We start from the raw sequence: 20,000 nt of genomic DNA on the forward strand, positions 1-20,000 counted from the left end.
GTTTAATAGTAAACAACTGTTGCGTAAAACATGTCATTTGAGCGTCTACCCACAGGAACATACAAACTCTGGATTGTGATCTTTAGCTATGACCAGAGTAAAGTTTTTTTGCACTCATTGTAGATATCTTAATTTTTTTACAGGATACAACTGACTATGTTGCATATGTAGCTAAGGATCCTGTTAATCGGAGAGGTAAGTTAGAAATATCTATTTGGCATCTTTTTCCCTTTGAGAAACATGAATTATTGATGGTATAATTAATCTGATTTTTTTTCCCCGGCAAAAGAAAAATGCAGCTTAATAAAAAGATTTCCTTTGACAGAGTCATGCAAAGATTGTGTAGCAAAAAGGAACAAGTTGGTTGTCAAACTTGGAACAGGTCTTGCCTGCCGGTATTTCATCCCCAAATATCACTGTGATTCTCTTAATCTCTTAAATCAAATGCTTGCCTTACTTGGTTGTGTGAGCTTCCAGGCAACAGCTAATTCTTACCTACACCCAATCACTATGCAAGAACTAGGCAGTCCTCTGATTAAGCCATCTGATGACACAGCTGAATGTGTTAGGTCTTCTCAGAACAGGCAGAATCAGATTTTTTTGCCAAATAGTGAGCTTTTGAGCCAGCTTGCTGGGGGCTGTAATCAGTCAGGAATAGGGAACCTTATATTGATTGTCTTCAAAGGCTAAGATCCAGTTCAGATTCTCAAAAATAAAAGTAAGTAAGTTATAAAAAGGGTAAATTACAGTCTGAAATAATAGATACATGCAGCATTCAATGCAGAAAGCGTCACTAGGTCCTAATGCTAGATACAAAGTATTGTATAATGTATCTGAGAATCTATTTATTATTCATAGATTCATAGGGAAATAAAATTCCAACTCCAAAAAAAGGCTCAAGCACTTCCAACAGGATTTCTACAGAATTCACTTTAACTCCAAAATGGCAACTCTGCAAACCCTGAGCTGCCATCTTGCCATGAGCACAACTAAATTACTAGCTTCCATATTTTCTCACCTTTAATGATTTTAGGTACCTTAACAATCTGTGCTGTCCATGGGCAGAGATGCCCAGACTTGAGAGCATTAGCTCATAGATAATATCTGCAGTAAACACACTAATATGCTGAAAAACCTAGAAGACTTACGGGGAGTGGGAGACTGGGAGGCAGCCCAGTTCTTTGCTGTGCTTTTTATGTTGCAACATCATGTGCAGAGCTGCTCTCCACACTAACTGCTTTAGCAGCACCCTCCTGCTAAACCGGAGACTGATTTACTTGTTCTGAGAGATCTCAGTGGCAATGTATGGAAATAGCATTGCATACCAGATGTTTGCACTGTAGGGTTTGGAGGAGCCCTGTGCTCTTCTTTCTGTTCTTGTGTGAACAAATTTTGTACAAAAACAGTTTCATGGACTCTGTTCCTTATATCTAAGTGGAATGTGTTTAGTCTTAGCTTTCTGTCACTGTTCCTTGTTAACCTAGATGCTCCTAGACTGAGGAGTCATCTAGGCATCCGGTCTTGCTTTCCTGTGGTGTATTTAGTTCAAGTGATTTCTCAGTTTTCTTTAGGAAAAGTTTGACAGAGTGAACTCTGTAGGTCCCCAACTGCAGTTTATGTCCTCCATGCTTCAGACTATTTCTATTACTCCTTCTTTCATTTTTTTTCTGCATTGTTTTAAAAAGATAGATGATGCCTGTTATTGCTTGGAGTAATCTAGTATTGATGTCAGCAATCGCAGAGGCTGCAGCTTCCTATTCTTACTTGCTTTTGTCCTCATCATTAGCAGGTTTCTCCTAAGCACCTCTTGCTGAACTAAAGCACTGTTATCTCATGTGAAATTCTTTTGTGCTGTGATCTGGAAGCCTTCTGTGTAACAGCTTTCCATGGGAGCTTTCCCCAATTGTGTGTGTACATCAGTCATTTGCAGATCAGTGACTTTGTATGTGACCAGTGTTAAAACGTATTTTTTTTTTACAAGGTCTATTTTACCAAGGGTTCTGGATTGCCCTCTTTCACCATCACTGTACATTCTGTCATTTTTTGTGTTATCTGCAAATTACTTTAGAAGCGGCTTTGAATTTACTTCTGTATCTAGTGAAAATGTTTGTTACTGCTGATGTCACTGACACTAGCACCAGTGCTGTAAAATAGCTTTCACTTGCATATTAGACTCATTTCTTCCCAAGGATGGAAGGGGTTCCTTCATGCTTTATACTCTGGATCTAGCAAGAAAAAGGCTGCCTGTCTTCCACTGTAACATTCACAAGAAATCATCTCTGTGTGAGCCAAAGCTTCTCATCCTTTTACAAGAAGCACATCTCCTACCTGCTGAAAGTCCATTCACGTATCCAAGGAAACAGGTTACTCATTATGTCACCTACGGAAACTACTTAATGACTCATGCTTCATTTCAGCTCCAGAAAGGTTTAGCAGTGAGCAGTGTAGCCTCTAAATCCTCACCCTAGTTATAGAGTGCAAAAATTACAGCTTTGCAGTTAGTAGCCTAACTACTTTTGGTCCATGTTCATGAAGATAAGTCTGTACTTTAGCTGGAGGCTGATCACTGCCACCAGCAGTGGTGCAGGGAGGGGTAAACAGCAAATACCCTGCTGCTAGCCAGGGATCATAGAATCATAGAGCCATGCAATGTGTTGGGCTGGAAGGATGTCTGCCTCTGTCTCTGAACACATGGGGGTCCTGTTTTTGGCTGCTGAATCCACTTTCAGCATGTAGCTGAGGACATTTCCCCTGGGTCAGGCATTGCCTCAGCATGCTGGCCAGCATAGCTGATGTTCTAAAATGAGAAGAGAGCATCACTGGATCTGTTTAGCAGGGCAGCACAGTGACTGGTGCCGTCCTATGCTGCGTGAGGTGCTGCTGCTGTGGAGGAAGAGGCAGTTTGGTGTCCTGGTCATTCCATACCTGCATAACTGCAGGTTTCTTGGCCTTTAATTCTGGACTCTTCAGAATTCTGTCCAGCAGATCAGCCTCTGAGAAGTCACTGCCAAACCTCCTTTGTCTGTCTACATTGCTTTAACTGAAATTATGTCACACAAATATCTTGCTCAACCCTTATTTTTAGGATATTGACATTCAAAGCTCTTGATTCCTCTGAGGTGGACATTGTATTAAGTACAGTTTTTCATCTGAAGAATTTACTAATTCAGACATGTTCAGGTTATTAAAGCATTCAGGAGTGATAGAAATTAATAATTTTGAAAAATGTCCGACTGTACTGCAGCAAGACTTGAAAAATCGGTTTCACATCCAATACAGGCTCCAGCCAGTAGCAGGGCTCTTCTGAATAACAGTGAAGTGTTGTTCAATCAGATCTTTAGCCCTGAGCTCTTAACACCCATCTGTGTTCCTGTCGTTAGGTGAAATCTTTGTGAGTTCACCTGTTTATGTTGTCACACAAGATGACACCTCTCAGCCACTCTCTGCCTTAAAACCAGGATGGATTTGGCTGCTCAGGCAGCTGATAAAGGTTTCTGAGTTTCCCACAAGATGAGAGCTTGTGTTGCCAACCTCTCTCTTTACTGCCTCTGTCACAGGGGATTCAGAGAGGTGGCACGTGGGGGTTAAGCAGGATCCCGGCTCTGTGCTCACCACTGATCCAGCAGTTTGCTGTGAGTGTCTCCACACAGACAAGCAGGAAAATGTACCAATATCTGTATTACTGGAATCAGATCAGTGCCCAGGATCTAGGAAGCATCCTAGTTACTGCTCCTCCCTCAGCCTGTAAATTGGAAAATTCTGAAAACTCAAGGGAAGTGAACAGCTTGCAAACATGGTGTGGTTAGACATAAAAATGAAGTGGTAATAAAATTGAATAAAGCAAGAAAAGCTTTTTTTTTTTTGTTACCACCTACTAGTATTTTTAGAATATCAACTTAAAGCTTAGTATCCTCATATAATCTATTGTATTCAGGTGATATTTTATGAGATTTCCTGTCTTTATGACTTGTTTAAATTGTGCAACTGATTTGTGGTCTTGCCTATTGCAGTTACACATGAGAGCAATTTTATTTAAGCTTTAGAAGACCCTGTTGCCTGAAATTCACTCTTCCAGAATGGGGTTTTACTGGAATATTCACACCATGAATAGAGTAACTATGCCTGACACACAGGTGTTTTGTCATAGGTCAGTGCATCTCACCATAACATAAACAATGTGTGTGTATCAATTTTTTTTTTCATTTAGCTTGTCATATACTGGAATGCAGTGATGGCCTGGCCCAAGATGTCATCAGCACCATAGGGCAAGCATTTGAACTTCGATTTAAGCAATACTTGCGATGTCCCTCTAAGATTCCTACTTTCCATGATAGGTGAGTATGACTGCTAAATGATCTTCCTTAGCTTTGTATTTACATAATAAAATGTACTGTGGACAAAGCTGCTGGAAGGAGACAGCATTAAATAGTTTCAAAAGAGATTTCTGCTGAATTAGCAAATGAGGGTTTGCCTAATGAGTGTGAAAGGAGCACAGTCATTTTAAAAGAATGGACTAAATATGGATTTCACATTGAACTTTTTGAAATTATCATCCCTTTACTGTTGTAGTTAGTAGGCAGTGTTGAACGGCCAAGAATGTGTGTTGTGGCATTTTCTCATCGTTACTCATAGCAGCTCTGTCAATTTAGATGAAGTGAGCTAGAGTTGCTGGGCTTCCAAACTGGCTAGTGATGTTTCACTATTTCTAATGTTAGGATGAAGTTTTTAGGAATGTGTTGTATTATACAGGAGCTTTGACTGCATTGTTCTCTGGAGGATACAGAATCTGTCTGCTTGTATATGTTTAAAAGGCTGGGATACAGCATTCTATTTTCTTTGGTGAGCTGTGTTTTTGACATGGATTGCTGTATGCTTTCTACCATTAGTGTAAATACCAGTGAGCTGGTACCCTGTGTAATCTCTTAGATTAAAATGAGGGTATAGTATGCTGCTATCCCAATCTGGAAGCATTCTGTACTCACTTTAGATTTGTGTAAATGACTGTTAAATGTAGACTGAAAACGATAGATCCAATCTCTTGACTATGAAGTTCTCCCAGATTTAGATTGGTGATAGAGCAGCCATAATTAAAGTTTTAGGGCTTAGTCAGTCAATCAGGTAATAATATGCCACTGTAGGTTTAAATAAATTTGTTTGTTAATGCCTTCTATAATGGTCTTTAAAGTTAAGCAAAAACATCTTTCACACAGCATAAAGAATTTCATCCATTGCAAGGAGGTTTAGATTACTTTGTCTAAACAGGGAAGGTCTAGTGTGTGATCCGTCATTGCTTCCTGATTTACAATGGTGGCTGAGTTGTCAAAATATTATGCAATAGTGATCCCCTGATGGGCAGTCTTAAGTATCTGTAAGTGCTTTGGAAGCAAGGGGCAAAATAGAGCACTCACTTTCTTACAGGATGCAGAGCTTTGATGAGCCATGGATGGAGGAAGATAATGAGGCAACAGAACATCCCTATTACAACAACATCCCAAATAAAATGCCCCCCTCCGGCGGCTTCATTGATGCCAGGCTGAAAGCAAGACTTCCCCCTGCTGCAGATACAGCTCAGGTAAGTGCAAAGGCATCTTTGCCTCCCTGCTGATGGATAAGAAATTTTTACACGAGTGTATTTTAAGATGCATACATTGGGACCCTTTATAGCTCACAGCCCTTCGTGTGTGGCGAGCTTCCTTTTGAATGGACACTGAAGATCTAGGGGCTAGAAATTCAGCAGGTTCAAAATGAAAGGGGGTGAGTTCTTCATGGAATTAAAAGATTACACAGGTTCAAGAACAAGAAATGCACTAAATGTTACTACATTTGTAGAAACTGTGTCTGCTTCAGAGGTTATCAAACAGTGCACTCTAACTGGGAAAGATTTGAAGCAGAATAAAGAATCTCATGCAGCCATTACTAACAGTTCATTATGTTAGTAACTCAGTGATCAGTACTCATCTGGGTTTCTAGGTAGGTTTTCTACCTCACGTTGAACACAGGTCAGCTTGGATATTTCTACTAGCATTGCTGTCAAAAGTTCAACTGCAGTATTAGTGTAGGCAGCTAAGAGGAGTTTTCAGATCCAGCACAACTCTGCCTAAATCCAGAGAGGCCTTCTCTGTAGGCAACACCCTTCCTTCAGTACCTGAGTGTGTCCCCTGGTACCAATGTGAGTCTTGCAGCTCATGCTTCAGAAGGGGCAGGGAGTGTCTTCTGCTCCCGCTTGTATTTCTGTGGAACATTTTGTCAGGACTCGCTGTGTGAAGACAAAAATGTACTAGAGGAGATGATGCAACATTTGGCATTGTGGGGGTTAATAAAAGCAGGAAGCACGGAAGTTTCTATGAAGGTCACCGGTAGTATCTTACTCCTACACAAGTGCATTTGTGAGATACATATTCTGACACCACGATGAATCGGAAATGAAGAGTGGGAGTACACAGAATACAGCCAAGGAAATTGTCAGAGCCACTCATAACATATCTGAGCATTTTGAAGGTAATTGAAAATTTCTTTGCACATGTGTCCATTCTAGTCTGCAGCAGGAGTGGGAGGAGAGCAAACCTATTACCAGACACGTCACTTAGGAGACAAATGCAATGAAGACTGGCATCACGGGCCTGCTAAGCAAGGTAAGTTTTGCTAGTTTTAGCTGTAATACTGCAGGAGGTTTTGGGTGGGCAAAGCATGTTAGAGTATGATGCCTCAAAATCTAAAGGCAATGAACTGCACTTTATTGATAGATTCCCCTTCCGAAATTTTAGTGTTTATATCAGTGAAAAGCATTTGGTAATTACTTCTGGACAAATCATTAAATGTACACCTCCATAAATTCTGGTCTTTTGCAGGGCAGCTTGTAACTAGTGTTGCCCCAAACCTTCAGCTCTCTAGCTCATCATGTTTCGAAACCCTGTGGTATTTAAAAACAAGTTGTATGGTCTGTTCCAAAAATCTGACCTGCTAAGGTATGCAAGATGGTTTCCAAAGGAAAAGCTTCAAGTCAGAAGGTTTTTTTAAAACGTTTAGCAATGCATGTGTTTTCACATGATCTCCACGAATACCAAATAGTGCGTAATGTTCTTTTTTTTGTCTATGAATTTTAAGCAAATCACATCCAAACTAATGTGTGAAATTTCACTCCCTGCACCTTCATGTGACAGCTTTACTGTATTACTGGGGATACTTCTTTTAAAATGCCGGAATATGTTATCTGTTTTTAATCCGCACAGATTAGAGAATTTTATTCCATTTCTTCCTCTCATGACTCCCCAACTGAATATCATTTTTGAAACCAGCAGCCTATATTTACAAAAGCTTCCTTTCCTCCTGAATAATACACCTTCCAAACCCTCACTGAAACACAGTTCTGAAGCCATTCATCAATATATTTTTCCACTAGAACCTGCAGTTATTAATGGGAGACTTTACGTCTCCCATTCTAGGGAATTTTAAACCTGTGGTGATGGGGTAGGATGCTATTTGGTCATTATAATGACACTGTTCTTTCAAATACAAAAAAAAGAAAAAAAAAGTCTTGAATTTTCTAGGATCTCTGGATATTTGTAGCATGCCAGAGGGGAAATCACAAGTAACCCCAACAGCAGAGATGCCAACATACGTAAACACCCAGCATATAAATATAGAAGCTCTACTGGCACTTCAGGCAAACGCTGAAAGTACCTTCAGTGGAACAGCAGATGATACCAAAGAGAGCAGCCCAGGAAAGGATCTGTTTGACATGAGTGAGTTCACTTCCTATTCACTCCCTTTCTTACAATCAACCCAATATATTTATGCATTAGTTATGTATAAAAATATGTTTTAAACTCTCCAAATTTTAGTATTGCTCGTGGAATTATGGTGAATTTTAGAATTCATGGTGGTTTCAGAGTGGACTGATTTAAAATAAGGGTAGCTGAAGATTTGAAGAGAGTTTGTATTATATGTGAGTCAAGATGAGTTGCAGACTATATTCCTTAGCGTTATAAGCAATCATGTCAGAAGGAGAATAAATCAGAAGGCTTGTCATGCAGGAAAGGGAAGGAATGAATGGCTGGAGAGTGAGGTTCAGCCTGTCCTGTGAATATGTTCCTAAGAAGTCAATGCATCCTACAAAAACTTTGTGCAACAGGGAAGCTGGGATGGAAGTTGAAAGGCTGAGTTATCCCTCACTCTGAATAGGCTTACTATCATATCGGTCTGTAAGTTCTGCCTTTGAAGTCAGCTTTTCCAAAATTAGAATAATTGCCATAGCTGTAAAACAATGGTCTAAGCATCAGTGATAATTTGATGTTGGTGCTACCAATGCACCTTGTTTTCAGCCTTGAAGAGATACTTAATAGGAAACACAGCGAAAGCAGTTCAATGCACAGAAAATTTTCTTAGGTTTTCTGTTCTTCCTACCGCCAATCAATTGCTGAGACATGATTTATTTAATTCAGTTCACATAATTAGAAGGCAGTAAGACAAAGTAGTTGGTGCCTAGATGTTATATGTAAAATAGTATACTGACATTTCTGTTATCTCAGTATACATAACACTATCTTTCTGGCAGGTTTTTGCTGAGATAGGGCTCTATTTCTACAGCTTAGGGAGATTTTTTTAGTGAAAGAAAGGGTGATGGAAGAAAGTTGAGAGAGTATTTACCTGTGATCATAGATCTGAAATGAGAAAATTATGATGTCTGAAGTCAAGGTTGTTAACATGTGCTTACTTCTACTTACACATGCTTACTTCTATTTTACATGCATTCTTTTCCAAAAAAAAAGAGCAAATTGATTTCTCATCTTCCAGCCTTCATTAATCTCTATTAACCATTGGATCACTGGGGAACAGTAGTATTAGAAAACATGTCAGCTAGTCCTAAGTTAGTGGTTTGTCAAGCTAAACATGTGGGCTTAGTGCAGACTTCAGTGTAGTGCAGACATGTATAAACCATTTTTAAACATTACCTGAGGTATCAATACAATGTGACAGCACAGTATTTACTCTGTTTCTCTAAGCTAAATTAACCTCTCCATGGTCCCATGCAAACATGGCTGCGTACTCCTCGCATCTGAGCAGTTTATTTAGAGTTGGTGTATTGTTTCACAGTACTACTCTGCAGGTGCTCTTTCATAAGTCTAGTGGGCACAGAACAATAGCTCTTCAATATGCACAAGTGAATATGCAAGATGAAGGTCTTGCAAGGGAAAATAGCTTCTAATAGGTCAATATAGCATGTAATAAAGCACGCACTGACCTATTTACTATTTCTGTAAGACCGCTGGGATCTGCAATGACACATCTTTCCATTCCACTGTACAGAAAGTAACACTGAGTTCAGAATTAACTGAGGTTTCAGAGATGGTTCCTGATTTCAGCAAGGTAAATCATGTTAAATTTGTTAGCCCATGTCTATGTTGCCAAGCCCTCTTCCTAAATGGACACTACGGGTAGGCTGAGTGGTAAGGGCACTGAGGGTGTGTGAGACACTGGCACAGATCGCCCAGAGAGGTGGTGGAGGGTCCACCCCTAGAGACATTTAAGGTCAGGCTTGACGGGGCTCTGAGCAACCTGCTTGAGTTAAAGATGTCCCTGCTCACTGCAGGGGGTTGGACTAGGTGACCTATAACGGTCCTTTCCAACCTAACACATTCTATGATTCTATGATTCTATGATTCTATGATTCCTTTTAGATATACCCTTGAGCTGGAGACTCAATAATGGATAATTTTTTAATGAATATGTTGTTTGAAGAGAGACCAGCTATGAGTATACTAACACTGGGTACCTGTATTATGTAATGTCTTTGAAATTAAGCTGTCTGATATACCTGGCACGACAAAAGAAGAGCTCTACCCAATAACAGGGCATATAAATGCAACTGTTGATAGGAGCCATTACTGAAATAAAATCAGTATATTTCAAAAGCTTCTGCCAAGGTACGCTCTGATTTTTATCAGCATTTTTCCATGAATAACATACATTTTTAACATATTACACTCCTTGGTCTTAATATCATCCATAAATCAGTAGACATAGCTGTACATCTTCCCTTATTGTTTGTTTGGGGTTTTTTTCCCATAAAGATAAAGGGAAGTGTCTATAACACAAAATAAATCCAGTTTTAAATGACTGAACTATCACCATTTTGAAACATGATTTACCCCTGAGTGACCTCACGCTTGTTTCTCTTTCCATAACTAGAACCATTTGAAGATGCCCTTAAAAACCAAACATCTGAGGCTGCACTGGGGAAATCCGCCTCCAGGGGACGCACCAGTCCTCTTTTATCCAGAGCAGGTGACTGGACTGTAGCTGAAGAGCTTAGCAGAGAGCCGTGGTATCAAGGAGAGATGAGCAGGAAGGAAGCAGAACAGCTGTTAAAGAAATGTGGAGACTTCCTCGTGAGGAAGAGTACCACAAATCCCGGATCCTATGTGCTGACAGGCATGCACAATGGACAAGCCAAGCATCTTCTTTTGGTGGATCCAGAAGGAACTGTAAGTGCTGACTCCTCAGCAATAGAGGAGGTTTCTGGCTCTACATATTTTTTCTAAATATGTTTAATCTTGTTTGCAGCTTATCCACAACTGATCATAAATACAGCCTCATACCTCTCATATGCCATCACACCTCCCCAGTGCACGATATCTGCACATTGCAGGGAACGTTAGGGATCTGATTCCCCAGCAATGTCACACTTTGACCATGGCAGTACAATCTTAGCCAAAAGTGCAGCCAAGCCACTACTAAAAAAGGTGGCTGTGCAAGTTCGGCCAGCCTGCATGCTGACACTTTCCACATGACAGCTCTGTCAGCCAGGATATGGACTTGGTCCCTGTGCTTTCCTGCACGTAAGCTCAGGAGAAAACTGAAGTAAATGTGCTCCATCTTTTTGCTGCGCGGGAACTCACTTAGACAACAGAGGGACTCTGCCAGCAGCAGGATGGAGAGGGCAAGGGAGCTCCAGTTTTCAGCAGCTGTCCTGTCCTGCTTTTGAGGACATTTAGTCCTGTCTGAGAGAATAAAAACATTGTCATATGTTTCATTCTTGGCTCCTGGTTGCTAAGAGTGGGCAACTCGTCCTTTTCTATAAAGGACAAGTCCCAATGTAAATGAGAACCTGTTGTAAAGGAGTTGGCCTGATTGGCATCTGTTTCAGCTGAGAAACCTGGCTGGTGCTATGCTGCAGTGAGGAATGCATGTTTTCCACATGAGGCCAGTCAAAGAATAGTTTTTCACTTTTCAGGTGCCAACTGCCTCATCCTGGGCTTGACTGGGACACCAGCCTGGCTCCATGCCTCTTGGGAGGCAGCTTCCTGCACTAAACTTTTCCTGGCAGTTTTGTAAGTCCTGCAGCAGGGCCCCCTATTCCTCTCCTCAACATAAACCCACAAAGAGCTGTTACAGGCTGCTGCAAGGAAGACGCTTGCTGTGGCAAGTGCAGGGATGCTGTGTCCCACCGGGAGCTCTGCTGCTCTGCTGACTGGCATGGAGCACTCAGGCCTTGCAGTGACTCCTGCGACATTTTCCAGCTGCAACGAACAGAGGTCTCCCATCTTTTCTGCACTGCCTCCAGGAGCAGTTGACCTCTTTGCACAGAGACCTGTTCTCCATCTGTCGTCTCCTTCAGCCTGCTTGTGATGTGCCATCATGGCCTGAATGGCTCCGAAACTACTCGCTTGAGAACAAAAGCTTTCCTGCATCTGTATTTAGGTTAGCTGTGCTGTCTGTGTGATTTGTGGGACCCTGACGCAGCCGCTGAGTAGCCCTGTTTGTAACTTGTCAGAGCAAAGAACTGTCAATAAAATGCCAGTGTGTGGCCAGCCACAGCATTGCACCGGCAGCCTGCTTTTTTCCCATGTGGCCTCGGCATGATTATTTGTAAAAACCGATTCACACAAAGGCTGCTTGAAAATTCATTTCACAACCAGCGACATGTTACAGCTCGTAAGGGTGCATTTTCAGAACAGAGTTAACTGTCCAGTTGCTTCTCTCATCCCGCTGAGCAAAAAAACCCAAACAGATCTCTAGCTCAGGTAAAGGATGCTTAAAATGGAGGACAGCAAGATTTTTGCAGGATTTAATTTTAACTGTTTTACCCTGCAATATTGATTTCCTCTTACCATGGGTGTAATAATTTACTTAGCAGGATGGCAGTACAAAGGTGTGAATGGCCTAGAAAAAATATGTTTCAGTTTCAAAGGCACAGGGGTTTACCATGCAGCACAGGGCAAACACAAGCCAAGCACATGTGGTGGCTGGATCGCTTTCAGGGAAGGGATTTTTCCAGCACCTGAAGAAGGCATTTGTTAAGGAAAGCACACAAAGATGCAGAGGTGCACAGAGAAGAGCTGGGTTCTGGCATCTCTGGAGGGACAGCCCTTTCTAATGAAAAAGGTGAAAACACTTAAAAGAAGCAGGTGGACTCTTGAAGAAAACTTCATCTAAAAATGCATCTTGCAGTGAAACAAAATATTCTACAGACAGTTTTCAGGCATACCTATTTGGAAAGCGTAATAGCAGTAGAGTAGCCCATAGGTAGCACACAAAATACCTCTTTGCAATAATAGAGGGAGTGAGAGACAAAACAGAAGCAAAAATCCAGAAATTCCAAACTTCACTGATGCTGGTGGGAAAGGGATCAGTCTCTAAAAAATGATTAATAGCATCATTTTGTTCTTAGAGAATTTTACCGTAAAGTTAATCTGTCTTTCCGCATCCTTTTTTGAAGGTTCGCACAAAAGATCGTGTCTTTGACAGCATAAGTCATCTCATCAATCATCATCTCAAGAATAATTTGCCAATAGTTTCTTCTGGGAGTGAACTCTGCCTGCAGCAGCCTGCTGAAAGGAAACACTGATTCCAGATAACTATTTTAATTTTTGTAATTTGCAAGCTGTAACTCATAGAAATTGCAGATCTAAAAAACCATGTACATTAAAAAAAAAAAAAGAATATTCACATATATTTCACCAGTGTGTTTTCTTTAGGATTTAAGAAGTCCCATTTCACACGGTACACTTGAAAATTCTCAATGCTTTATGTAGACATGAAGTCTCAGAAGGCTTTCTTAAAAAGTAATTTCAGTAAAATTGCTCAGATTCTCTAATGTGAATATTGAAAATGTACATATAGACATTATATATATAAAAATACAGTATATATTTATATTTTTCAAGTCAGTTTGTTGACGGTATAGAACTATCTTCTGTGCCATGTGTTTTTACCAGAAGAAAATGCCAATTGTGATTGTTCAGATAAAAATAGAACTCAGCAGTCTCAATTTCTTGAGAAAATTAATATTGAGAATCTTATTTCTGATTTTACCTAAGAAGCACAACTATGGGGATTACAGGTGGATTATGCTGGTTAACCATAGAAGGAGTCTGAATTCAACAACTAGCATTCCAGCTGGGAAATTTAGCATAAAAAGACTTTAATAAGTGTTATTCAGCGTCACTGATATCAAAAGCATTTTATCTTTCTGATGTCAAGTTTGAATTCTTATATGATGCTATTTGAAACATTTGTATCTTGCTTTAACAATGATTTATTGTGATCTTTCTATGTACAAGGGGTGTGCATTTGATTTTTCTAAGGATAATATAACAATATTCTGTAACTTAATTTATTAATTTGAGTGCTAAGGTTATTTATAAGTAGTTCTCTGCTTATGGTGAAGGTCTAGGTGTCCTCGACTACCAGTCTCCAATGAGATGTTACATACCGCTTAGGCAAGTTCAAATAACTTGTGGTTAATAGATTTAATACAAGATGTACATGATTGTTCAAAAACATATCTGAAAAATCCTTTCTGCTTATAAACAGTGAAAACTGTCATGACTCAGTGGTTAGTTTTGCAAATTATGTCATTTGCATTTACCTACCAAAGCATAAGTTGACTCTGGCCTTCAGCAAGTGATAGGTATATTGCAAATACATTACTTTTGCCTAAAAATCAAGTTAAAAAATACACAGAAGATGCATTTCTGGCAGAAATGTCCTCGGCTGTTAGTACTGGGAAGGTTTGTACTATTCAAATCCAAGCACTATATAAAATTATTTTCCCATTTTATGAAGCTTTTCAAGATCCAAATTCAATAGACACAATACCTGTAAAGACAAAATTTGTGGCAGAGTTAGCATTTAGACTTCAGTGTTCCAGGATCTTCTCTAGCACCAGGATCACAGATCCAATCTTCAGACTTGATTCATACAGGTCAAGACTCAGCAGGATAAGTCTAGGTTAAGCACCTGCCTACTTATGGATTGATTACTCAAGTAATCAATCCATAAATCTGCTTGAAATTAGATCTGGCTTTAAGAATTTGCTAAGTTTAAAAACCTGTCCAACTACAAGCAAACTGATGAAGGATTTGCTTGTAGGATGAAATATTTTTTGCTACGAAATACGGTGAAGTTGCATCTTGGTAAGTTTGGTTTTGGTTGATCTCAAGAAAAAAAGTGATTGAGGTACCTAAGTCTAATCATGTGAACTGTGCAATAAAAATACACTTGATTCTGTAATCAAGACATTCAGAAGGCAAGCTAAGATATTAGGGAACCAAATGCTTATGATAATTTTACTGCAGACAGTTACATTAGTTGATACTTCTAGATCTGAGTGGGAGCTGACAGTAAAGGAAAGAAATTAAATGCTGCATGGCAACTCAAATTAGTACGACACTGAGGCTCGTGCAATTCTTAAAATTCACTGTCCTTTTACTAGGTCATAAATTGCAGGGGAATATGAAGAGACCTTATAAAAATTACTTTATTTAAGAGCATCCATGCCTCACCATATTCCAGTTTGAGGTATCTCAATTGCCACCTTTCTTGTCACATATAATACTTGCCATTCCATGACCCCACCCCCCTGTGGTCAGGTCCTGAAAAGTATTTAGTGTGGTATCACTAACAATAACAGAAGGCCTCCTTTGCACTTTGAATATTGTATATCACTTCAGTAGGAGCCAGGTGCCTAACTCCTTTAGATGTGTCAAAAATTCCACCTGCTCCCTATGTCTGTTTTAGACTCTTAAATAACCTCTCCGTGTATGCCTGGAAAAACTGACAAGATACGGTGTATGAACGAAGGCACTAAACATACACCAAAATGAGCATTTAAAAATTTTTACCATTGTCTTAGCTGTAGCTTTAATGACTTAGCAGCTGCTTAGCTGCATGTTTTGGAAATTAAAGCAGGAGACACGAAGTGAAACAGCTCAACAGAAATATTAAATTCCTTGGACTACATTTCACACACCCTGCCTCCAGGAAAATGTGGCTATTTTAAACTGCAGCTCTGACGGCACAGCCGATGTGCCCACATCAGCATGCCCACTGATGATGCAACAGTTACACAGAACTTGCTCAGATGCAGCTTGGTGCTAGGTCGTAGCAGCGCCTTCACGTTGTGACAGTACCCTGCGTATGGTGATCCAGGGCTCCAGAGGCTTTTCTAAGTCACTGAGAAGCAGCTGATCTCAAAGCTGCCCAGGAAGGAAGGGCATGTGGGCCAATTGGTGCTGGTTTTGCAGGTCCTGCCATGGATTTTGTTGCTATCACTCTGGTAGGTTTGGCTTTCCCCTATATGAAAAACTGTACATCCATGTGGGTCGCAGTTCCGAACCTGTTGTAAGACTGTTTTACACTGAACTCAACAAGAGCTAACTGAACCTGCTAGAGAAACAGGGCTTATTCCTGTGAGGAGCCAAGACTGCCAGCAGTTTAAGAGATGCAGAAGTCATCAGGCGGGCTCAAATGCTGTGAGATTGGCTGAAAACCAGACATCTGACAGCACAATAATTTGAGCCTTTTCATGTTTGCTTTGGTTTAGAGTCCCCTCACCTTTTGATTTTATTATCCTTCATGCAATCCCAAGGGCTAGACATTTGGTGGGGATAACTCAGTACCCTGACTTCAAAAACTGGGATTTTACTGAAAGAATAACTTTACTGGACTCAACAGAAGTCAATGATATTGGGCTTTATTATGGTATATCTGTTGATATTTTCCCAGAGGACAGCTGAGAAGTCAGAACTGAAACTCTAAATATCTTGCCAGACTGTCTACATTGATTTTGAGTCCTATCTGATTATCAGTTTTTATTCCAATTATGTTGAAACTATGTGAACTACAGGAAATGAAAACATTCAATTCCTTTAGGCAAAGAACTTTCAAAAGTGAACCAACTGCTTCTATTAATTTTGTTGCAGATCTAGAGTAATAATTAGGATAACAAAATTTTCCAGTGAGGCCGGCAGTGATAGACTGGACACTGAGGTACAGTCATGTTGTCAAACTTTCAGTTATTTCAGATGCTTCAGAAGCAGTGGAACCTAGAAGGCAGAAAATGTGACTCGAAAATGGAATTACATCCTGGCTTCAACAGGAGTTTGCTCAGAGTGAGGACTCCCAGACTCCCTTCCCAAATGCAAGGAGAGGATGTTCAATTTGGCCATGCCTGGGTGGCGACCATAAGATGTGCAATTTCCAGGGCTTCCTGCCTGCCTCCCTATCCAGGGCTTTGCATACATGGTGAGAACAGGTTATACCACAACTTCCCTCCACATCTGACAGGGTTCACAACGGTAGATAACGCTGGTTCTGCCAGAAGCTTCTCTGCCTTGCATGTTCAGTAAAATCTTGAACAAAAGACAATGTCCTGGGACCAGGATTTCAGTGCAAAATGTGCACTGGCACTGGAAGAAAATGTTTACTAACACTCTGCTAAATGTCAGCTTCCAGCACTAAGCTTTCTATAGCCTCATTTCATTCTTTTTCTCCTCTGAGGAATAATACACTCACATTTTTTGTCATCATGGGCCCCAGGTATAATGTTGTGCAGTAAGATGAGGAACATTAAAAAAAATGTATGTGAGAATGAGATTGCTGCTGGCACAAGTGTCAGGTGCCAGCTACAATCTATTCATAATAGAATACATATTTAGATATTTCTAAGTACCAAATTCTGCATTCAAAATCTAGGAGAATTTTGCAGCCTCTGGGAACATTGCAGCTCTAAATGGGAAATCAGGAACTTGTGAATGTTCTGAAAAAAGGTTACAAACCCTGCTTTCACGCCTTTGTTCTCAGCATCCACTGCATGCCTGAAGTGGCAGACCCAAGAATTTAAAAAGTAAACCGTATTTGCATGAACAAAACACACTTCCCCTTTTATCTTCTTGACATTTTCAAAATACATCTATATAAAATCCAAATTCAGATTTACCTTAGTATACTGTCAGAAATATGTTAGGTTTCATGATCTTTTTTCCCCAAACCTAGGATTGCACTCTCCACAAATCTATGCTTGCTCAACACTTTCAGAATTTGGGCAGATTTCCACCAAAAGCTCTGTGCTCAGCTGTACTTCATCTGCTCACTCACACACACTGTCTGTGGACCTTGTTCATATCTGTTTTAGATGCAGATGGAATGAGGACGAAAAGAAAACACTGACATAAAAGTTGCCCGCATTTAACCAGAGGCTTGGATAGGGAGTCAAGAGTTGTCCTGGGAGAGAAAACACCAGGTATAAGAAATGTGAAGCCTGGAAATATGAGGCAATAGACATATAAGCTACTAATGAGAATGGAGAGCTGTTGCCAAATTATAAACAGCCTAATTCATTGATAGGGTTAAAGCAGAACCTCTGGGGAAGGGAACTGCGAAATACTTAGGCAATGCTTACTGCTCGTCTCTTTTTGAGACAATTATGTTCATAAGCCCTGATCTGTTCCTCTGCATACTTCAACATAAGCATCTTGTAGAGCTTCCACTGAGAAAAAGTAGGGCTTTGCTTTCGTCCTCAGTAAGGTGGATGAGATTTCAGAGCTACACATTTCTAGCAAAAGCACCATAAAAAGAATGTTTAAACCTTGTTTGACAACAGAACAGACCACAGAAACCAAAGAAAGAAGCAAAAGATGTGTGACTCATTCTGCTACCCCACTTTGTAGGAAACAGCATGGATGACTCAGAAAAGGAAGGTTGCCTCGGATTTGAGATTAAGATGCACAATTACACTATATGCACCTATCATGAAGGTCAAATAACATGCAGGTCAAATGACAGCTTTTTCCAGCAGTCCTCCTTTTTCTTCTGAGGCAAAAACCAGCCAACACACCCAGACATATATTCATTCAAAATAAGTGAAATTTTTTTATTAATTGAAAAATGTAAAGATTATAATTCGTATATACTTGTGTTCTTTGTGGCTGGATTGGTGTGATAACTGCTTCTCAGTAAAGTCCTGCAGAGTTAAACCTCTAAAGAAGTCAGGCTTCTTCTTCTGAGGTAAATGTTTTTCTTTGCATTGTGTGGGCAGCAACAACAAAACAAAAAAGTGACTGTTTTGCTGTAAAGGGGAATTTGATTATACATTTGTGATTTATTAATATTTATTACTTTTAGAAACATTTTTAACTGACAATTGCAGGAAAAATAATGTATGTGAAAATATTGTGATCATTTATATTCCCAACCACTTTTGTGACTCTCAAGTTTTTGCCTGGTTATGGTTTCTGAGGAAGTCCTTGAGCAACAGAATTTGGAATATAAGCATCATGCAACTGTTTTCTGATTATTCATTTTGTATATGATTAACCAAAGTAATAAAATAATGAACACTACTGTTAGACTGAAATGCATGTAAAGTGGCCTTGAGTCTGTTTCTCCTATGCCCAGGTTCCATAATAGCCTAATTCAGGTGAGGTTTTTTTTTCTTTCTTCTTTTTCTTCTAATTATCTGAAGGGATGCCCATTTTGTAGCACAATAAGTGAAATTCCATAACGTGTACTGGGATATTGAATATTGATAAGCCAACAAACTACTCATCTCAGTAGAAACAGAAATGAAAAATGTCAGAGGACCAAACAGCACGTGAGTTTGCCCTCAGCTACACTCATTTCACACCAGAGGAGCTCCACTTACTTTGTCAGAAGCAACACTGACTTCCCCAACTTCATTTTCAAGAAATACCACTTACAGTGCAAGTAATCACTTGTACGGCCCCTTCTGGGTCAGATGCCGAAAATCCCTGCTCCTGAAAATGCAGCTTTCCTGCTTGGCACACTGAGTAGGTAAGGGCAGCCAATGGTAGCCCATGCCGTGGTCTTTCTGTGGAGAGTGATCGCAAGGACAACGTCCATGCAAGAGCAGCTGTTTATTGTACTGTGGAGAGAAGAAAGGCTCCACGTCAGAAGGAAGCATAGCTGGGCTGATGTTCCCCAAATCCTCTTCCTTCTCTGCTGGAGCGTCCCTTGCAAAGGCTGTTCCCTCTCACCCACTTGGGAGAAAAGCTGATGTCCAGGGGGTTACCTTGCTCTTGGGGAGAAGAAAAGCAGCTCTGAAGGCAGCGTGGGCACCAGCACGCCTCCCTCTGTAGGGCTGCAGCCAGCCTCACGGCCCAGCCGCAGCCAAGCAGAAACCCCTGATCGCTGCTGCCATGCCTGCTGCCAAAGACACAAGTGTCCTAGGGCGGGGTCCAGGGCTCACAGCAAAGCCAAGGGGCTTTGGTGGGTGAAATGTTCACGCCTCTGCTCTGCAGGGCTGGACCAGCAGCCATCAGGACCTCAGCTTTATTTTTTTTTTTCCTGGCACAAGCACAGCTTTGTTTTCTATTTCCTTATCAGAAACGAGAGCTCGTGGGCAGCTCAACACTCTCATGGCAGTCGCTGCTCCAAGGCAGCAGCCGTTCGTGGGGCGGCCGAAGCAGACAGCCCTCTGGGAGAGCGGGTGAGCTGAGGGACCGCATCTGCTCCCCAAGAATGGTGCAAAGCCTTCCTCTGACTCCAGGGGATGGTGGAGGCAGAGCCTGCCCAACGCCTTGGGCTGCACAGCGTTCCCACAGGTGCTGCTTCTGGGCATGCCACCCTAAGTCTAAATGCATGTTTGCCACAGAAGGCCAAATCTTTTTTTTTTTTCCTCCACAATTCTTTGAATAATGACAGCCACACAACTTTGGTTCAAAGGCTTGAGATTTAATTAAAAGTTTTCAGAATGTTTA

The 20,000-nt window shown here is 40.7% G+C and overlaps 1 protein-coding gene across 1 annotated transcript in view; it reads left to right on the plus strand.

Moving 5' to 3' along the window:
* SHC3 (SHC (Src homology 2 domain containing) transforming protein 3) overlaps positions 1-12,847 on the plus strand; it is a 55,906-nt gene extending 43,059 nt beyond the window's left edge. Inside the window, exons 6-12 of the mRNA XM_009870254.1 lie at positions 144-195; positions 4,208-4,334; positions 5,419-5,572; positions 6,536-6,632; positions 7,548-7,742; positions 10,189-10,484; positions 12,719-12,847. Of these exons, the coding sequence (XP_009868556.1) occupies positions 144-195; positions 4,208-4,334; positions 5,419-5,572; positions 6,536-6,632; positions 7,548-7,742; positions 10,189-10,484; positions 12,719-12,847 (1,050 nt within the window). The remainder of the gene's footprint in view (positions 1-143; positions 196-4,207; positions 4,335-5,418; positions 5,573-6,535; positions 6,633-7,547; positions 7,743-10,188; positions 10,485-12,718) is intronic.
* Positions 12,848-20,000: the final 7,153 nt, after the last annotated feature.

This window comes from Apaloderma vittatum, unplaced genomic scaffold, assembly GCF_000703405.1.
Source record: "Apaloderma vittatum isolate BGI_N311 unplaced genomic scaffold, ASM70340v1 scaffold44005, whole genome shotgun sequence".
In the NCBI taxonomy this organism is placed as follows: Eukaryota; Metazoa; Chordata; class Aves; order Trogoniformes; family Trogonidae; genus Apaloderma; species Apaloderma vittatum.